Here is a 15,580-nt window from a genome sequence, read left to right on the forward strand (position 1 = left end):
ATTTTGTTTGCCCTGTATCAATGTCTAAGGTTTGAAAGGGATTGTTCTTTCCCCACTGCTCCACAAACTTTTATTGAAATATTTTTTAAAATTACCTGTGAGACTCTCAGTTTTTATCCTGGAATTCCAATTTTCCAATTTTCCCCAACTAAGTGATTGGTAATAGTTGGAAATGAAAACTGATGCAAGTAAAGTACTAGTTTTGATCAACAGGATTATATACTTTGAGCAGATTTCTCTGTCATTTCTGCTGCTCTTCTTTTGAAGGGTGTAACTGCAGTTACAGAGATCCTGACTTTTTCAATTCGTCTACTAGCAGATATTTTAATAAAATTGAGGTGCCATTTATAATAAGTTTTATAGGGGGAGGCACTGCAAGTCAGAGGCAATATCTGTGTCCAAGATGTTCATTTCAAAGGTATCACTGTTTATTTTTTAGCCAAACTCTATGTTTCCCTTATCAGATTCAGAAAGTTTTTCTATTCTACTAATATATTACTATATTGCCTTGTCATCTTACAGAGGCTCCCTCCCTTGAGCACTGCTACAGTGTAGCTGGGTAGACTCAGTCAAAGCTGTAAGCGAGGCAGAGAGTAAATGGCTTCATTCAAATCTCAGCCCAAACTTATCCATACATTAATATCCTCACAGCTGAAACACAGCAAGCTGGGAATGAGAACACAGAAAAACATTGCTGTCTATGAACATACAGGAGATGCATTTCTTTCTTACAGCACTGAGTACCATTTTTACAAAGTATGCCCTCTCAATCCCTTTTCTTAGCCTTGTGTATCATGTAATACAGTTTCACTGCAAGCACTAATCACGAATAAAAGTGCCTGCTTATATTTTACAGATTTGTATTTTCTTACTCTCATAAACAGAATAAATGTCATGGTAAGGAAAATGATTCTATTTTGGATAAATAATTTATGCATTTGTTCACTCATATTGCACATGACTGCCAAACAGCATTCTCTAAGCATTTCTGTGAAATTATGGTTAGCTTTATGGAAGCCAGAATTGCCCATCCCTGGGGGTGCAACTATGAAATCCATCTTTGCTTTCCACTCCATCTTTCATCTCTTTTGAAAGAAAACAGTCACAAAATTCTGTGGTTTGTATGCTGCTTGCACAGTGAACTGAGAAAAAAGATCATCATAGTTTTTTCCACAGCTTCACCTCTCACGCATTTATTTTTTCTAAGGTAAAAGCTACTGTCTTATATCTGTTTCACAAAGCTCCCAAGTTTTGACATTAGCAAAATAGGGCATAATTTTGTTGCAGAACCACTTTGTAGATTAATATACATCAGCATGCAAAACTGATCACTGCTGCATAAGAATGTATGTGTCATATGTCACTACTAAAGATACAAAGGAGCATGAAAATTGGGAGCTCTTGAACACAACAAATGACTTATGTTCACTCTACATGGCAGCTTAGGTGCAATGTCAAATTTCAGCTATAGTGTAGGAGACAAAACTATTCTCAAAGACCACATTTAGACCAAAGCACTGTGCACACGGTCACCTGCTTCTACCTTCCCTCTCATCCAACTTGTGCAGAAACTCATGCCTGCCTCAAGCTAGTGCATTCCTCTGGAGACAAGGCACGCATATGTGATAAGCTGTGCTCCATGTCCCTGCTGAACTGTTTTACAGGGTGGAAGCACAGATACCACAAGTTCATGTCTGGATAGCACTTTACTGTCCATCCTTCAAACACAGCATGTTTTTGCCCTTTCAATTGGTTATTTTCATCTTACCTCCTCTATGCTATAAAGTTGCACATGTTCTGTTCTTATTCCTGTGTAACTGCAAAGCATCTGGGTCCCACACAGCACATTACTGACTAAAAGAGCATGCAAGTATCTTGGCTAGTCTCTTTTGTGACCGTAACAAGGCTATAGCTTTTGTGAGACACAGGAGAGACAAATGGCACAACTTCTGTCCCTTAATTCTGACTGCTGGTGATTCGTCTTCTAGAACAAAAGAAGGGGTAAAAGCACAGTAGGACCATGCAAAAGAGATGCTTGCATAATAGCACACACAGTTTTAGGGTAGCCCTTGAAGCTGAGAATCCAGGATTCACCAACAGGGCCAGTGTGAGAAAGAGTTTGCAAATGCCTTTGGTGAACTGTCCTCACAACAAATTCAGAAGCAGACCTGGAGATGAGCTAGTGGAAAATGAGTCAGAGGTGTAAGCCCGGTGCATACTGACCATCTTTATTATTGCTATGCCAGAAAGAACAGTGCAAAAGTGAGGTTGTGACCAAAACTATTCTGCAAACTGAAATACTACATGCAAAGGGATGCATGAAAACCTTTCCCTGTTCTTCCTTGGTATGTGTGGTCAAAACTGATCCAAGTAAGAGAGAAGAAATAAAACAGCTAGGCTTACTTTCTCTCCTCCCCAGTACAGTGCAGCAGCATATGTACACATACAGATTACAGGCTTAAGTGTATACCTTCAAGAATACTACATTTTCTTTTTAACAAATGAGTGGCACTAGTTGAATGACAAAATATAAATTCCTTAGATAGCAAAACTGAAAATTATATATAGAGAGCCCATACAGAGAGAGCAAGTTCCTATGCACATACTAAGTTGAAAACTGAAGTTCGTGGGCTGACTTGGTTTGCCCTGGTAACGCTCTTGCAATCAGTTCTGTTGTTAGCCTCTGTCCTAGAGTTCCAAGCTTGCACAAGCTGCCAGAATTTGGCCCCTATTTGGACAGTTTGTTCTGAGTCTTGACTGTATCCAGAATCCTGTCATTGCTGCAGAGGGTAAATTGTCTCTATTACCGTTCCTGTCATCCAAACTCAGCCATTTACTAGCATTTGCCCAATTTTCCCTTGCTCCTGGAAGTGCTGTTTCCAAACTTTTCTTAGAGCAGAAACTGAACAGGGCACTAGGAAGAAAGAAAAAGAATAGCTTTTGCAGTCTGAGACACTCTACTCTCTTTGGCATGCTTTACTGCTAATTATCAACAACAAAAAGATTTTTTAATGGGGTCCCAGCTGTCTGCCCTCTTTTCCACTTTTGTACATCTGAAATAATAATATTTTTTAGGCTTCTCAAGTTTAAAATAACACTAACAAACTGTGGTAACAGCATCATCATGTTAAACTGTTGCCTTTCAATAACAGTTCTCCTGTAAAATATTTTTAAATTAATTAAAACAAAAAATCCTGACAACATTTGACTTTTGCATGTGTACTACTAGAAAAATGTCTTTAAAACTTAGTATAAAAAAGATATTCCAGATGTACAGTTTTCTATTCCCTTCTTTTAATATCAAGTGTGTGTAAGGAAGATCGTCTTCCTTGAGAAAAAAAGTATGTGCTGACATTTACTGCTTAGCTGACTGAAACGGTGCCCTTAAGGCATCAACCAGAGTGGAGAAAGCCCTACACAGTGTATTCCAGATACCTTGTGTAACTTACATTAGGCTTATAACTAATCATACAAGAATTATCCAGTTGTTAGCAGACAACTGGAACATCTACACTAACTACAGTATTCCTTTTTGCCTTCATGTGCTCTGGGGAATGTTAATAAACTGCTTTTGGTACACTATGCCTCGGTGTGCAAGTCAGCAAAAGTTGGGAAGCTATACACAGACATTTTAAAGGATTAACATCTCAGAAAAAGCATATGAAACCAATAAAAGACACACAATGTCAAACCAGCTGACTCCAAATCCACACATAAGAGCAGCATACAATGCTGAATCCCTCTCAGCATTGCTTAATTGCTTGTCTTAGTCAACCTGCAGTGCAAATATCTATTTCAATTGCTTGCTTGCTTGTACTCAGCTGCAGTGATGACAGATGCACTGAGTAGTCATACCCAGCTTGCACTACCCTGATATTTCATACAAAAATTTCCTTCTTTATTCTTACAGATATGGTTCAGAAGGTACAGCATTTCCCCAAACCTCCAGATGGTTTAGGCTACAAGCCTACTACTCTACGCTGCTAACTGTTATAGAAAACTTCCTAAAAAAATCAACAACATCATTTGAGGGCTTAAGGTCCCAACTTGTGTGCATTGTAGCTTGTGTCAGTATGTTGTTTCCTCTAAAGGGTATGCTAGGGGGAGCCAGGTGGAGTCAATAATACCGGTGCAATCCTCAACATTAAATCCCTGAAAACCCGACACTGTTTCAGACACATTTAAAATGTTTATCACCTCTGGACAGGGCACACTGTAACCACTCACTTCACAAACCTCTGCCAGCACTGTACCCCACACCATGCTGGTACCAAATGGTTTCCTGCTGAGCTGTAGCACCTTAGATTTACTAGCCTGACAGAAATTTATTTTTATGCTGTTATGTGAGGCAAGGAAAGGAGTAAACTCCTCACATGTCTCGATGAAGTTCTGGAGCTATTGTTGGCTAGGCAGAATTTTGCATGGCACCACAACCTAGTACTAGGTCTCCTGCACTAACCAGGGGAGATACACAGCATGCACTGAGTCTCTACAGTCAGTCATAAATGTAACCTTGCAGTCTTCCAAAATTCAGAAAATTCAGAAACTACTGTTGCCTCATCATCTCCACCCAACCACCCTGCAGGGTGACTACCTTCTGCCCCAGCAGAAGAATCTCACCCAGTGGACCCTGTTTGTTAGTTCCACTACTTGAAGAAAAAGAAAAGAAAATCTTTCAGAGCTGTAAGTGCTCAAGGAAAGACAGCATACATCAAACCCACTTCTTTACATGCTAAGAAATCACTTTCTCAGCCTTCTACCATGAAACAGTTCCTAGGTTCCTGTTAGCTAAGTGTTGCATATTTTAGGATAGAGGCCCCAGAATCTTGATACCAGGCTATGCCACAGATACAGGTGGTATAGAGAGTGCAAAACTGAGGTGTCTTCACAGGTACAAAACTAAGCCAGAACATAGGAAAATGCTGCAGATCAGAAATACATTAAGCAATATTTGGAAAGGCATGAAGGACCAGTGAAGTCATCTGAGATCTAAGCACAGTCAGTACACATTATGTGGAAAAGATATCAATTTACTCTTTTTTTTTTTTCCCTTTTTCTGTTAACCCATCCCAATTGAGTATAATGGACTAATTTTGTTACAACTGGTGCAAAATTGGCCTAAAGACTCATGTGAGGTTATTCACTAAGGCATATACTACCTTCAATGTGTATGTGAGAGAGATTATTATTTTTTGCCACCCCAACCACCCTCAGAAAGAGAGTCCAGCTGTTGGCTTCTTTCATAGCAAGGGATCAGAACATATTACTTTACATTTTCAACGCTGGTCGTGCAAGTAAAAGGCATCTTAAAGACTTTGTAAGTTAAAGCTGAAATTCTCCAAAGCCTCCACAGATCATGGGGCTTATGGCTTTCATTGAGTCATAGCTTACAGACTTTAAAGGCCAGAAAGGAGCATTAGATCATAGGTCTAACCTGTACATTGCGGTTCATTAAACTTCAGTTACTCCTGTGCTGAGCTCAGTAACTTCTGTTTGCCTAAAGCGTATCTTCTATAAAGGCATACAGCCTTGATCTGAAGACATCAAAAGAGGAAGAAACCACTGCTTCCCTCAGTATTTTGTTCCTGTGGTTAATCAAACTCCTAGTTATAAATGTATGTATTATTCTAATTTGAGCTTTTGTGGTTTCAGTTCACAGACATCGGTCCTTGATATGCTTTTTCTCCTAAAACAGTCCTTCAGTTCCCAGTATTTTCTTCCCTTGGAAGTATGCACACACAGTAATCAAAAGTCACCTCCCAATCTTCTTTTTGATAAAGCAAACAGATGGTGTTCTTTTATCTCTCATTATAAGCCTTTCCAGTCCTTCAATCATTTTTGTGGCTCTCTTCTGTACTTTCTCCAATCTGCCTTTTTTTTTTAAAGTGGAAAACAGTTGTACAAAAAAATCCAGTGTCCATTTCACTTAACTTGCTGTAATGCCACATTGATCAACGAGTCCACCAACATCCATTTTCCTAAGTGTAATTACATTTAATATTGCTATGAAGCCCCAGATTCTGAAAGCATGTGATTATTCAATAATTTTCACTATCTTTAAAAAAAAAAAAAGAAAGAAAAAATCTACCCTCTGGGTTTGAAGATGTGCCTTGTCATACCTGAAACATTAGGAAGTTCAGGGTAAACTTAAAAAAATTAAAAACTTATAATTTAAAAAGGCTTATGCCTTTTAAACTAATACATCATTTTTTGAGTACCAGGCTGAGATATCTGAAGGAAAACAATGTGCCAGTAAGCCTTATATAAAGAAATCTACACTATATCTGATTTTATGCAGTGAACAACAATTTGTATTTCCCTGAGAAATAAAACTTATGCAAATAAGATTCCTAGAGCTCAACAGCTGCAAGGCTTCTACTATTCTCATGTTGTTTGGTCTTTCAGAAAAGCTTCTATGGAACTGATGAAGCACTGGAAATACAAGGGGAAGTTTGAAGAGAATAATGAAGGACACTAAGGACAATTAAAAGCAAACAAAGAAACAAATAAAGGGATACCATCAAAATTTACAAAGACTGTAAAACTGCAGGTTAAAAATAATCTGTACTCTGGGTTATTCAATACAGTAACAGAATACCACAAAGTATAGATATGTATGTTCACATTTGTGATTTAATTTCTATCGTGACAGATCTTATCCAGCTAAAAATGCTGAAATGGCAACTGAACTGAAAATGTATATACATATCTGAGAATTAGCTGAAGAACACATCTTGAAAAAGTAAAGTTATATGAGCCAAGCTGTAAATTTGTGTTATGAACATCTGTGCCTGCAGTACAATATTGATTTTACTCCTGAGTAATACTACAGATTGGAAAGATCTAGAATGCAATAAAGTTATAAAAGGAAAGTTTTTATTCGACCCAGTGACTTGCTGATTCAGATGGGTTTTAAAAGATTAAAGGAGATAAAATCAAACTGAAATGAAAAAAACGCACCAAACTCTTTAAAAGTCTGTTTTCCTTCTTACTAGAAAATAAAGCTACTTTCACTCAACTTCCCTCTGTCCTAAGTTACTTGTAGAACTCCGTATTTTATTTAAATATTCAAAATATGTACTAAGATGCAGAGAGATGTTGCTTCATTCCTGTTATTTATAAAATAGGCTTCAGGGCTTCACTGAAGAAAAATAGGAAACCTGCTTTGATTTGCGTGGGCCAGGTAATTTCAGGTTATACCTCAAGATTAAATGTATACACTGCAGAAAAGGGAACTACTGGCATGGGGAAGACAAATATAAATAAATATTTGGTTACTGTGATCATTTTAAAAAGACTTAGCTATAGATTCTGGATATTTTAATACACTCGCTCCATGCATTGTATGGGGAAGAGACACACAGAAGTAAGATTTGCATAAAATAATCCCTATACAAACCAGAATACAGCTTAACTCCTTTATTTATCTCTCCAAGTCTAGGAATTCAAATAAGATGCTGTTGTTTAGAGTTTTTTATCAATTTTCTCTGCTACATAACATTTTACACAAAACATATATTAATGCATCGCATTTCAAATTAAACTTTCCTTTGCCTTTGCACTATTGAGAAACCAGAGCTTAATGCTAATAACAAACAGTTTCTATGTAGAATGAGGCAAAGAACACCACAGATAATGAGGCATATACCAGAGGCTAATTCTGCCATCAGCAGAATTTCAGATTGAAACAGTTGCAAGTAAATGGAAATTAACAGTTTAAATTGTGTGTAAAGTCTTTTCAAACACAATCAGAACAGAAAGTTACACCTTGCAGTGAGGAGAATTTGTTAAGGAAACAGATAATTTGACCATAAATAATCAAAATGAGAGGGACCTGATTGTTTCTGAAAACAAATGTTAACAGGCAAGTTAAGCATCCAGAGACATCCAAATATAAGCAAGAAATAGGCACTACCTAGTTCTGAACAAAACCCCCCAACCTTCTGGAACTGCAGTACTAGTGTGCTGTCTCACTGCTTCTAGTAAACCAGAGTCATGATACTAAATACAGAACAGAAAGAGCATTTAACGTAGAAATTAGTTCAAATCAGTTGCCCATTACTTCAAATTTGTAAAAATCTCCAATTAACAAACTTAAAAAACATATATTGTAACAAAAACAGGAGGCTATTGCCATTGGCAAGACAACAGGTATAATAATGTCTTACTACCAATTCTGGATACCAGCAGAACTGAATGAAAATCATGGATTTATACCAGAGGTATCCCCTCTGCTTATCAGTAAGGTAGGAAAAAGGAATAAACATTGCTTTTTAAAAAATGTCTGCATTTAAAAAAAAATCCCTGACAAAGGAATGACCAAACTAGTAACAACTAGAATCAGAAAAGTCCAAGAAAATAAGAGTTTGGTTTTCAAGATACAAAGGGGTACACAAGAAAACTTGTTTGGGGAGGAAGAAGAGAGAAGGAAGCTAAGATAATTCTTCCACTCAGAGCAGTACATATGCTTTCAGGCACATTAAACTTCCCTGCATGCAGAAGGTGCATGGTTCTGTGCTGACAGATCACAGCAGTCAGAATTGTGATGACATCACCAAATACCGAAAATGCTCAGGCACCAGAACTGAAAAAAATCCAAGATCCTAAACAGAAATGCAGTGCAAACCCCAAGCGCCCCATGCTTTTAGGAGCTATGTCTTAAGAAGTCCAGTAAAAACTAGTAGGATATGAGCTCCAACTAATTAAGCAATTACGAAATATATGTGGAAGTACATTGTACGTGATGGAGCCAGATTATTTCTGATATTTTAAAGTTCAAAGAATTGCCCCCAAGGAAACAAAAGCTACTGAAGAAGGTAGTGCAAAGATGAGCATATCTTTGCTAGTTATATCGGAGTTACAACACTGAAGTAACAGCTTAATACGCAAAGGGTTATGTTAATATTTATGTGTGGTGTTTGAGCACAGCCAGAGTGGACAGTCTGATCCAGGCGTTCACATAATCAATAAGAGTTCTGCTGTCTTCCCTGACATTCCATCCAGCTTAGCATCATACTGTATGGGTACACGAGGGTGAATCATCTGCAGCACCTGAACAGGATGTGTGGAGAGGCTTGGTGAATCAGTGATCCGGTATCAAGGCAAAAGGACATTATTTTCCTGGAGAGATCACTTTTTTAATGAGAGTTTCTGAATGCAAGTAATTTACAAAACCCATTTTGGCTCTTCCTACAATGGAGGGCATTAGGTCTGGCTTTTTGTCCAAGCTTCAAATTTAACGTGTTTTTTTTTTTCCTGCTAAGACTGCAGAGCTGCAGCTATGCATAGCTAGATTATTGCAACATTCCTGCAATCTCAGTAGTGTTGACAAAATAAAAGAGAATAAATGGCCACTGGGCAAAATCTAAAAGCCTGTTTAAAACTGCATGTACTTCATGGCACAAAAAGCGCTATTTAATCTAGGATACCTTATTCCCTTTACTACAACAAACCAAAATCCTGGGTCACAGTTTCAAGTTCAAGATCCTCCTCCATTCATCTACATAGCTTGATATCAGATAAATACAAACTTGTTACAGTTCAGCCTAGAGTTGTTACTTTTTTTTTTTTTTTCCATTTTCAATGGTAGTTTGACCACAGACCACACAAGTACCTTGTAAGAGGTGAGGATGAAGAGGCTGGTGAGCAGTAAGAACAGCTGTCATCTCATCGTGATCGGAAGGATGTATGTACTCATAAATGCTATTACCAGTAAGCTCCACCTGTGAAGAGACAAGTAACACATGAAGCAGTGCAGCTGGCTTTTTTTTTTTTTTTTTTTTTATCCCAGTAGTGCTCTTAAGTAACCTGCATACGCTGCATCTGGACCATTTTTAAAACATAAGTTGAATGTATCAAAACTGTGTTCCAAATTATATCAATTAAACTGAACTAATTCCTTCCTCAGCAGTTAACTAATATTATAGGGGCTTTTGTGGGAATTCCTGGTGATGACCCAGATACAGGAGAGCTGCAATCAGAGAGAGCTGGCAGATGAAGTGAGCAGCTAGTAGGAAGCTACTAGAGCAGCTGTAGAAATGTTACATTGCCACAAAATGGGATAAAATCTCTGTGAACTGTATTAATGTCTCTCAAGAAGACAGATATTTAAAACAAAAAAACCTAAAAAAATTCTACAGGTTCCCAGAAACTATCACCTGCATTCAGCTGGCAGCTAGGTCTTCAGAGCAAAATCCCTAGACCTACAGATTTGCTTTGTGTCTTTTCAAAGATGATCCACCACACTCAACACACAGTAGCGTGAAGAGTTTGAAACAGTAGCCAATGAATTCAAAAGGCAGACTTCTGAAGGTTTTCATGGGCAATGAATTGAGCCTTCACTGCTTTAAGTAAACAGGCACAGTATAGGCGAGATCTATCTTAAATATCTGTGTATTCCCTCTTCTCACTTGAACTTTGCTCGCACAGGAATGTGTTTCTGTCTTTCCCACTGTTGTACCCGTAGTAACTGTAGCACAAAAAAATGAATGGCGTGCACCGTATGTCCTTTTTGCTAACTCTATTTGCCACGTATAAAACTCACCAACAAAAGTCTCCAGATAGATGTAGTAATTGATTTAAGGAGTGAACCAATACTTTGAGCCTGTGTTTTAAATTAGTGTCAGGCTGCCCAATTGTTCTGTGTGGCCTGATGTGCCTTGGGCCCCCAAGATCAGAGACAGCTGAGAGGTGAAGTAATTTAACCTATTCTTCTGAGCCAATCCTACTGATTTGCTAAGATGTGCAAGTTGCCTTTTCTTTGGAATAAATGAAGTTGTCTATCCCACAAAGCAATCTTTTTCTGAAAATGTTTCACATCGTTCCATTTTCTGCATTATTCATGGAATGTCTCTTCCCAAGACTATGCAAACTAACTGTTTTTCAAGCCATCTATTCCCCACTGCTTCCTTCCAACAACCTCTCCCTGCAAAAACAAAAACACCAACACCAATTTGATATTCTAACCAGAACAAGATTTCACTGAATAAGGAAAAAAAGAGAGAAGCGAAAGAAAGAGAAAAAAGAAAGGACAGATGGAAAGAGGGAAAAAAAAAAAAAAAAAAAAAAAGGCGGAGAGAAAGGGGGGAAGAAAGAGAGTGATAAATAGAGTCATGTATCTTGTATCAGACTCGAGTCTGCAGCGCGGTAGTCACCAAAGAGCATTATCGGAAGTAGAGCAAGATTGTTCAGGAGTTGAAGCATTAGAATAACAAAAAAAAAAAAAAAAAAGAAAGGCTGAGAGAAAGAGGTGAAGAAAGAGAGAGAAAGAGAGGAATAAAAGAAAGGAAGATAAAGAGGACAAAAGGGAGAGTTGAAGAGGAGAGGGAGAGGAGTTTATCTACATTTCTTCATTTATATAGTTTACTCTAAAAGTTCTCCTTATAAAGCACTGGCTGTTTCTTTTCAGGATTGTAACAGGTGGGGACCTGTTATAGTAACACCCTGTATTCAAACTTTAGTGGCGGGGGGAGGAAGGAGAACATACAATCCCACTTGAGTCATGCTTCTCAATGCTTCTGTTTGTTTTTAAGTACATGGAGAAAAGTATATTGTAAATGTCTATAGCTATCTCCATAAATAACATCATCACCTACAGACATATGAAGCTGCTTTTTAAAAAAATCTATTAATTCTATGGTGATGGGCACTTCATTATGCTTAGTAAATCAGAACATGAAAAAAATTATCATTGCAAACCACACAACTGTGGTCAGTGTTCATACCAAAAGGAGTATCACTTATGACCCTGATCTTACTATTTTATCTTTGGCTAATAGTGATTTTGCTGAAGGGTTTGTTTTGCCTTTGAAATTAAAACAATTGTGTCAGAGAATACAGCTTCCAAAAAAGAGTCATTCATGGGTGGCTGTGTGCAGACAATCTCTTCCTTCAATATAAAGACTTTCTTACAGAAGCAACACCAACCAACCTGACTAGCAACATCAACTGTAGCAATCCAAAAGATTTTGTTGCATCTCTGTTAACCAAGTATAGTCATAACCACATCAACATGCATCTATACTCTCTTACAAAGTATAACTCATGGGTATCTCTTGCTTTTCCAAAAGTCACTATCTGTTTCAAAAGGACTACTCACAGAAATACACATTTGTTCACAGGATTCACAGGACTGGACCCAAGGTCACAGTTTTAGTCAAACTGTAGTTTGTATCCCAGGGCTTATATCTAAAATCCGAAACTAAAGTGCTTTGTCAAACTAATGACTAGTTTTTCTCATTATACACATAGGAATATTTTCTGCTCTGATGTATGCATTTGCAACCCCAGCAAAATCAGCAGGAGGTGAACATACAACACTGAAACCAAAATTGACTGTAAAAATGCAAGTGGAAACATAAAGCCGTCAGCAAAGAGATGGGGGCTATGTAAGAGTCAAATAACCAAAATATGTATACATAATTTTGAAACTGACCACAGTCTCCTGCTATGTATAGTGCATGCATGCTATTTTAAAGCCTACAATGAAACACTGAAAACTTAAAAAAATAAATTATATGGTTCAATTCATAAACCTTCTAAAATCCCATGCCTCGGGCTTATTAAACCAGCTTTCTCGGTGCAGCTTTTTAATATCTGTAAATACCTGCTTACTACCAAATATCGCTGTTTCCTACTAAGAGGTTTTTTATGTGTAACTCAGCTGCACATTTTTTTCCTGCCAAGAAACAATTCATAATAAACACAGAGGACTAAGTAGATGGATTCTAGAGCAAATAATTACATATTTTGCCTTTCATATACTTATTTGATGAAAGTAAAATAAACTCTTGGAAAAGTTCAGATGTTTGTAGTTAAATATTTCAAGATCTATTAAAAGTCAAAGATAAGCTTGGTTCCCTCATGGACACAGAAAATAGCTGGAATAAGCTCCAGACTTTCAAAATTAAAAGAAAAATAAAAAATCTTTCACCATTGTTTCCTAAGACGAGTTTCTTCTTATTTGTGTCTTCGGACTCTAAGTGGAAAAAACATATGGGGAATTTGAACCTATTTGCTATCCACGGGAAAAAAAAGAGGCAAAGAGTTGTCTCTCTCAGCTAGCACAAGTAACTTCAACACTGGTCTAAGCCCAGCTGAAATTAGACGGAGGAGGGGGTCCTACCCATCAGCATTTATAATATTTACTGTTAGACTTGAGAGCAAAAACAGAACAAAATCCAAAGCCACAAATTAAGTGATAGGTCCACAAATGAAGATGTGGTCTTTTCAGAAATATTGTTTCTGATTCTCTGATGCAGCCGACAGAAATGAATGAAGTAGTGCTGAAAAACAATCCTTAACACTGTTTTTAAATTTTAAACTAGCTTAACTACATCAACAATTAAAGGGTTATTCAGAAGCTCTAATTAATTTCTGCTGGAGTTAAATTCAAGAACAACTAGAAGATAAAGGCTACTGCAGTAGGTTTCCAAGAAAATTCTGCATTTTTTTTTAAATGGACTTCTATTTAGTTTAAATATATATTTTTAAACAAATTGCACTTTAACTGGAAATTGATGTGTGGACTAGTTAATTGTCAAATTATTTAATAAAAGGGCCTTTCTGTACACACTCTAAAAGATTTTCTACAATCATCATCACTCTGGTCTCAGCTTGTATTGGCTGGAGCTCTATAAGAGGACTTGTTGAAAATACAGTGTGGGATTATGACTTGGTGAGGGAAACTTGCAGAACTTGCTTCTACAAACGAATCTCATTCTTGTTGATGTCAGTGGCAAAACTCCCAGTGATTTCCAGAGAAGTAGGAACAAGAACTCATTTAGAGCCCTCGGAAGCTTACAGGAATATCCTAGTGTTAATGTATTAATATCCTAGTAAGTAGGAATAGCCCAGTATTAACACTAGTACTACTTAAAGCAAAATTGTCCCTTCAACACTGAGAAATAGAAAGAACAAATTAGATGATAAAACAGTTTGAGGAAAGAGGGGAAAAAAATCACTGCCTTGTTTAGCTGGGGGTTTCTATTTATAAATAAAAAAAACTGTGCACTCTGAAACTGCTGGAGCACTTAGTGTTTTGAGAGTCTAAATCATGCCCTTAAATTTCACATCCCTCTGTTGTCCCCAATGTACAGTTTTCTGGGGAGTTCAAGGATACAGCCCATTCATTTACAAATCTCTGCTAAAGTGAAATATTTGTAATTTTGCTTATTAAACTGACTTCAATAAGCAATATGACCAAATCCTCTAGCTTTCTTCAGCACCTCTTGCACTAAGGGTTTATAGATATTTACATGTGCAATGCACATGCAATTCAGTCTGTGCAGAGGGTTGTAGGGGCATGAGGGCTAAATATGACTAAAGCCTGTATGATGCTTTCAGTTCCCTCTCCTTCAACGTGGCCAAGTCTATTTAGTGCCCTACTGATCCAGTTCTTCAGTTTCAGCAGTTGACTGGATAATACTGAGACCTACAAGATTTGATGACTTGATATTCCTCAAAAAGAAAGAAAAGAAAGAAACAATTTCTGGACAAAACCTGGAAGGTTAGTTAGCACTTATCAAACAGCAAGCAGCACAGGACAATGAGACTCTACTTCAGCAAGGACAGATGGGAACACTCAGAGCTTTGGAATAATTGTACTGACTAAATGAATCTGTTTAAGCAGACAGCAGTGTGGTGGACCTTTTCAAAAGTTAGGGAGAGAAAAACTTTCAATAACGCTGTTGATTCAGAGTAGAAAATATGGCCTTTCTGTAGGAAAGTTTATTTTAAAACAAAGTAATATTTAAAGTAATTTGAACATGCATTAAATTTTATGAAACAACTAATATTATACTGTAACAGACTCGCCTGAACAAACGGGTTGAACTAAGAATGTTCCCCGGACACATTTTTAAAAGTTGGCAGAAAAAAAGTATCCACATAGAATATTGATTCTCAAAATTACTTTTTCTAAAAGAGATTACAAAAAAACAGGGATTGCAGTTGCCTTTGGATTTAGAAGTGGTGTTTACAAGATAATATACTTGCTTTTTCTAGCTATTTGGACTTCTATTTTTTCTCACAGCTGCTAATTCTAATATTGCTTTTATAAACACGCATCCAAAGAACTTCACAGTTTTTCAATCAAAAATATTAGTTACTACCAAAGTTATAGTACACATATAATCTCCCCAACTCAGACCCTTCTCTGTTTATTGGAATAGCCACAGGGCATATTCCCCAGACATTTTCAGAGCATCCTGTGCTCTCTTACCTTCATCTCCTCATTTTTCTTCCCTCTGCTTGTCTTCATTTCACTTCATTTTACTCTGATAAGTGTATGAGCTGCAACTGGTTATGAAGAAACAATTCTGTTTCTTGCAAGTCTCATCCAGGCCCCAGTGAAATTAATTAGGAGTTTTTCTATTGAATTGCAGCAAGCTTTAGGTCAGGTGCTGCCAATGAATTTGTGTAATACATTTACACACAAAGGTATGGAAGCTTGCACTCTGCAATAAATTCAGGCTATTTGCCCTTGTGCCTATCCCAAGAAGGCAAAAAATCAGAAATGTCCTTCTAAGAAAAAAAAAAAAAAAGCAAAAAAATAAAAAAACCCTTATATTTTTTTTGAAAA

General features: G+C 37.2%; 1 protein-coding gene across 1 annotated transcript in view; it reads right to left on the minus strand.

The window, feature by feature from the left end:
• The window catches only part of SIM2 (single-minded family bHLH transcription factor 2), a 63,861-nt gene that overhangs the window by 32,182 nt on the left and 16,099 nt on the right, over nucleotides 1-15,580 (minus strand). The window contains exon 4 of the mRNA XM_014938049.1: nucleotides 9,614-9,722. Within this exon, the coding sequence (XP_014793535.1) occupies nucleotides 9,614-9,722 (109 nt within the window). The remainder of the gene's footprint in view (nucleotides 1-9,613; nucleotides 9,723-15,580) is intronic.

Source organism: Calidris pugnax, unplaced genomic scaffold, assembly GCF_001431845.1.
Source record: "Calidris pugnax isolate Ruff unplaced genomic scaffold, ASM143184v1 scaffold25, whole genome shotgun sequence".
Taxonomy (NCBI): Eukaryota; Metazoa; Chordata; class Aves; order Charadriiformes; family Scolopacidae; genus Calidris; species Calidris pugnax.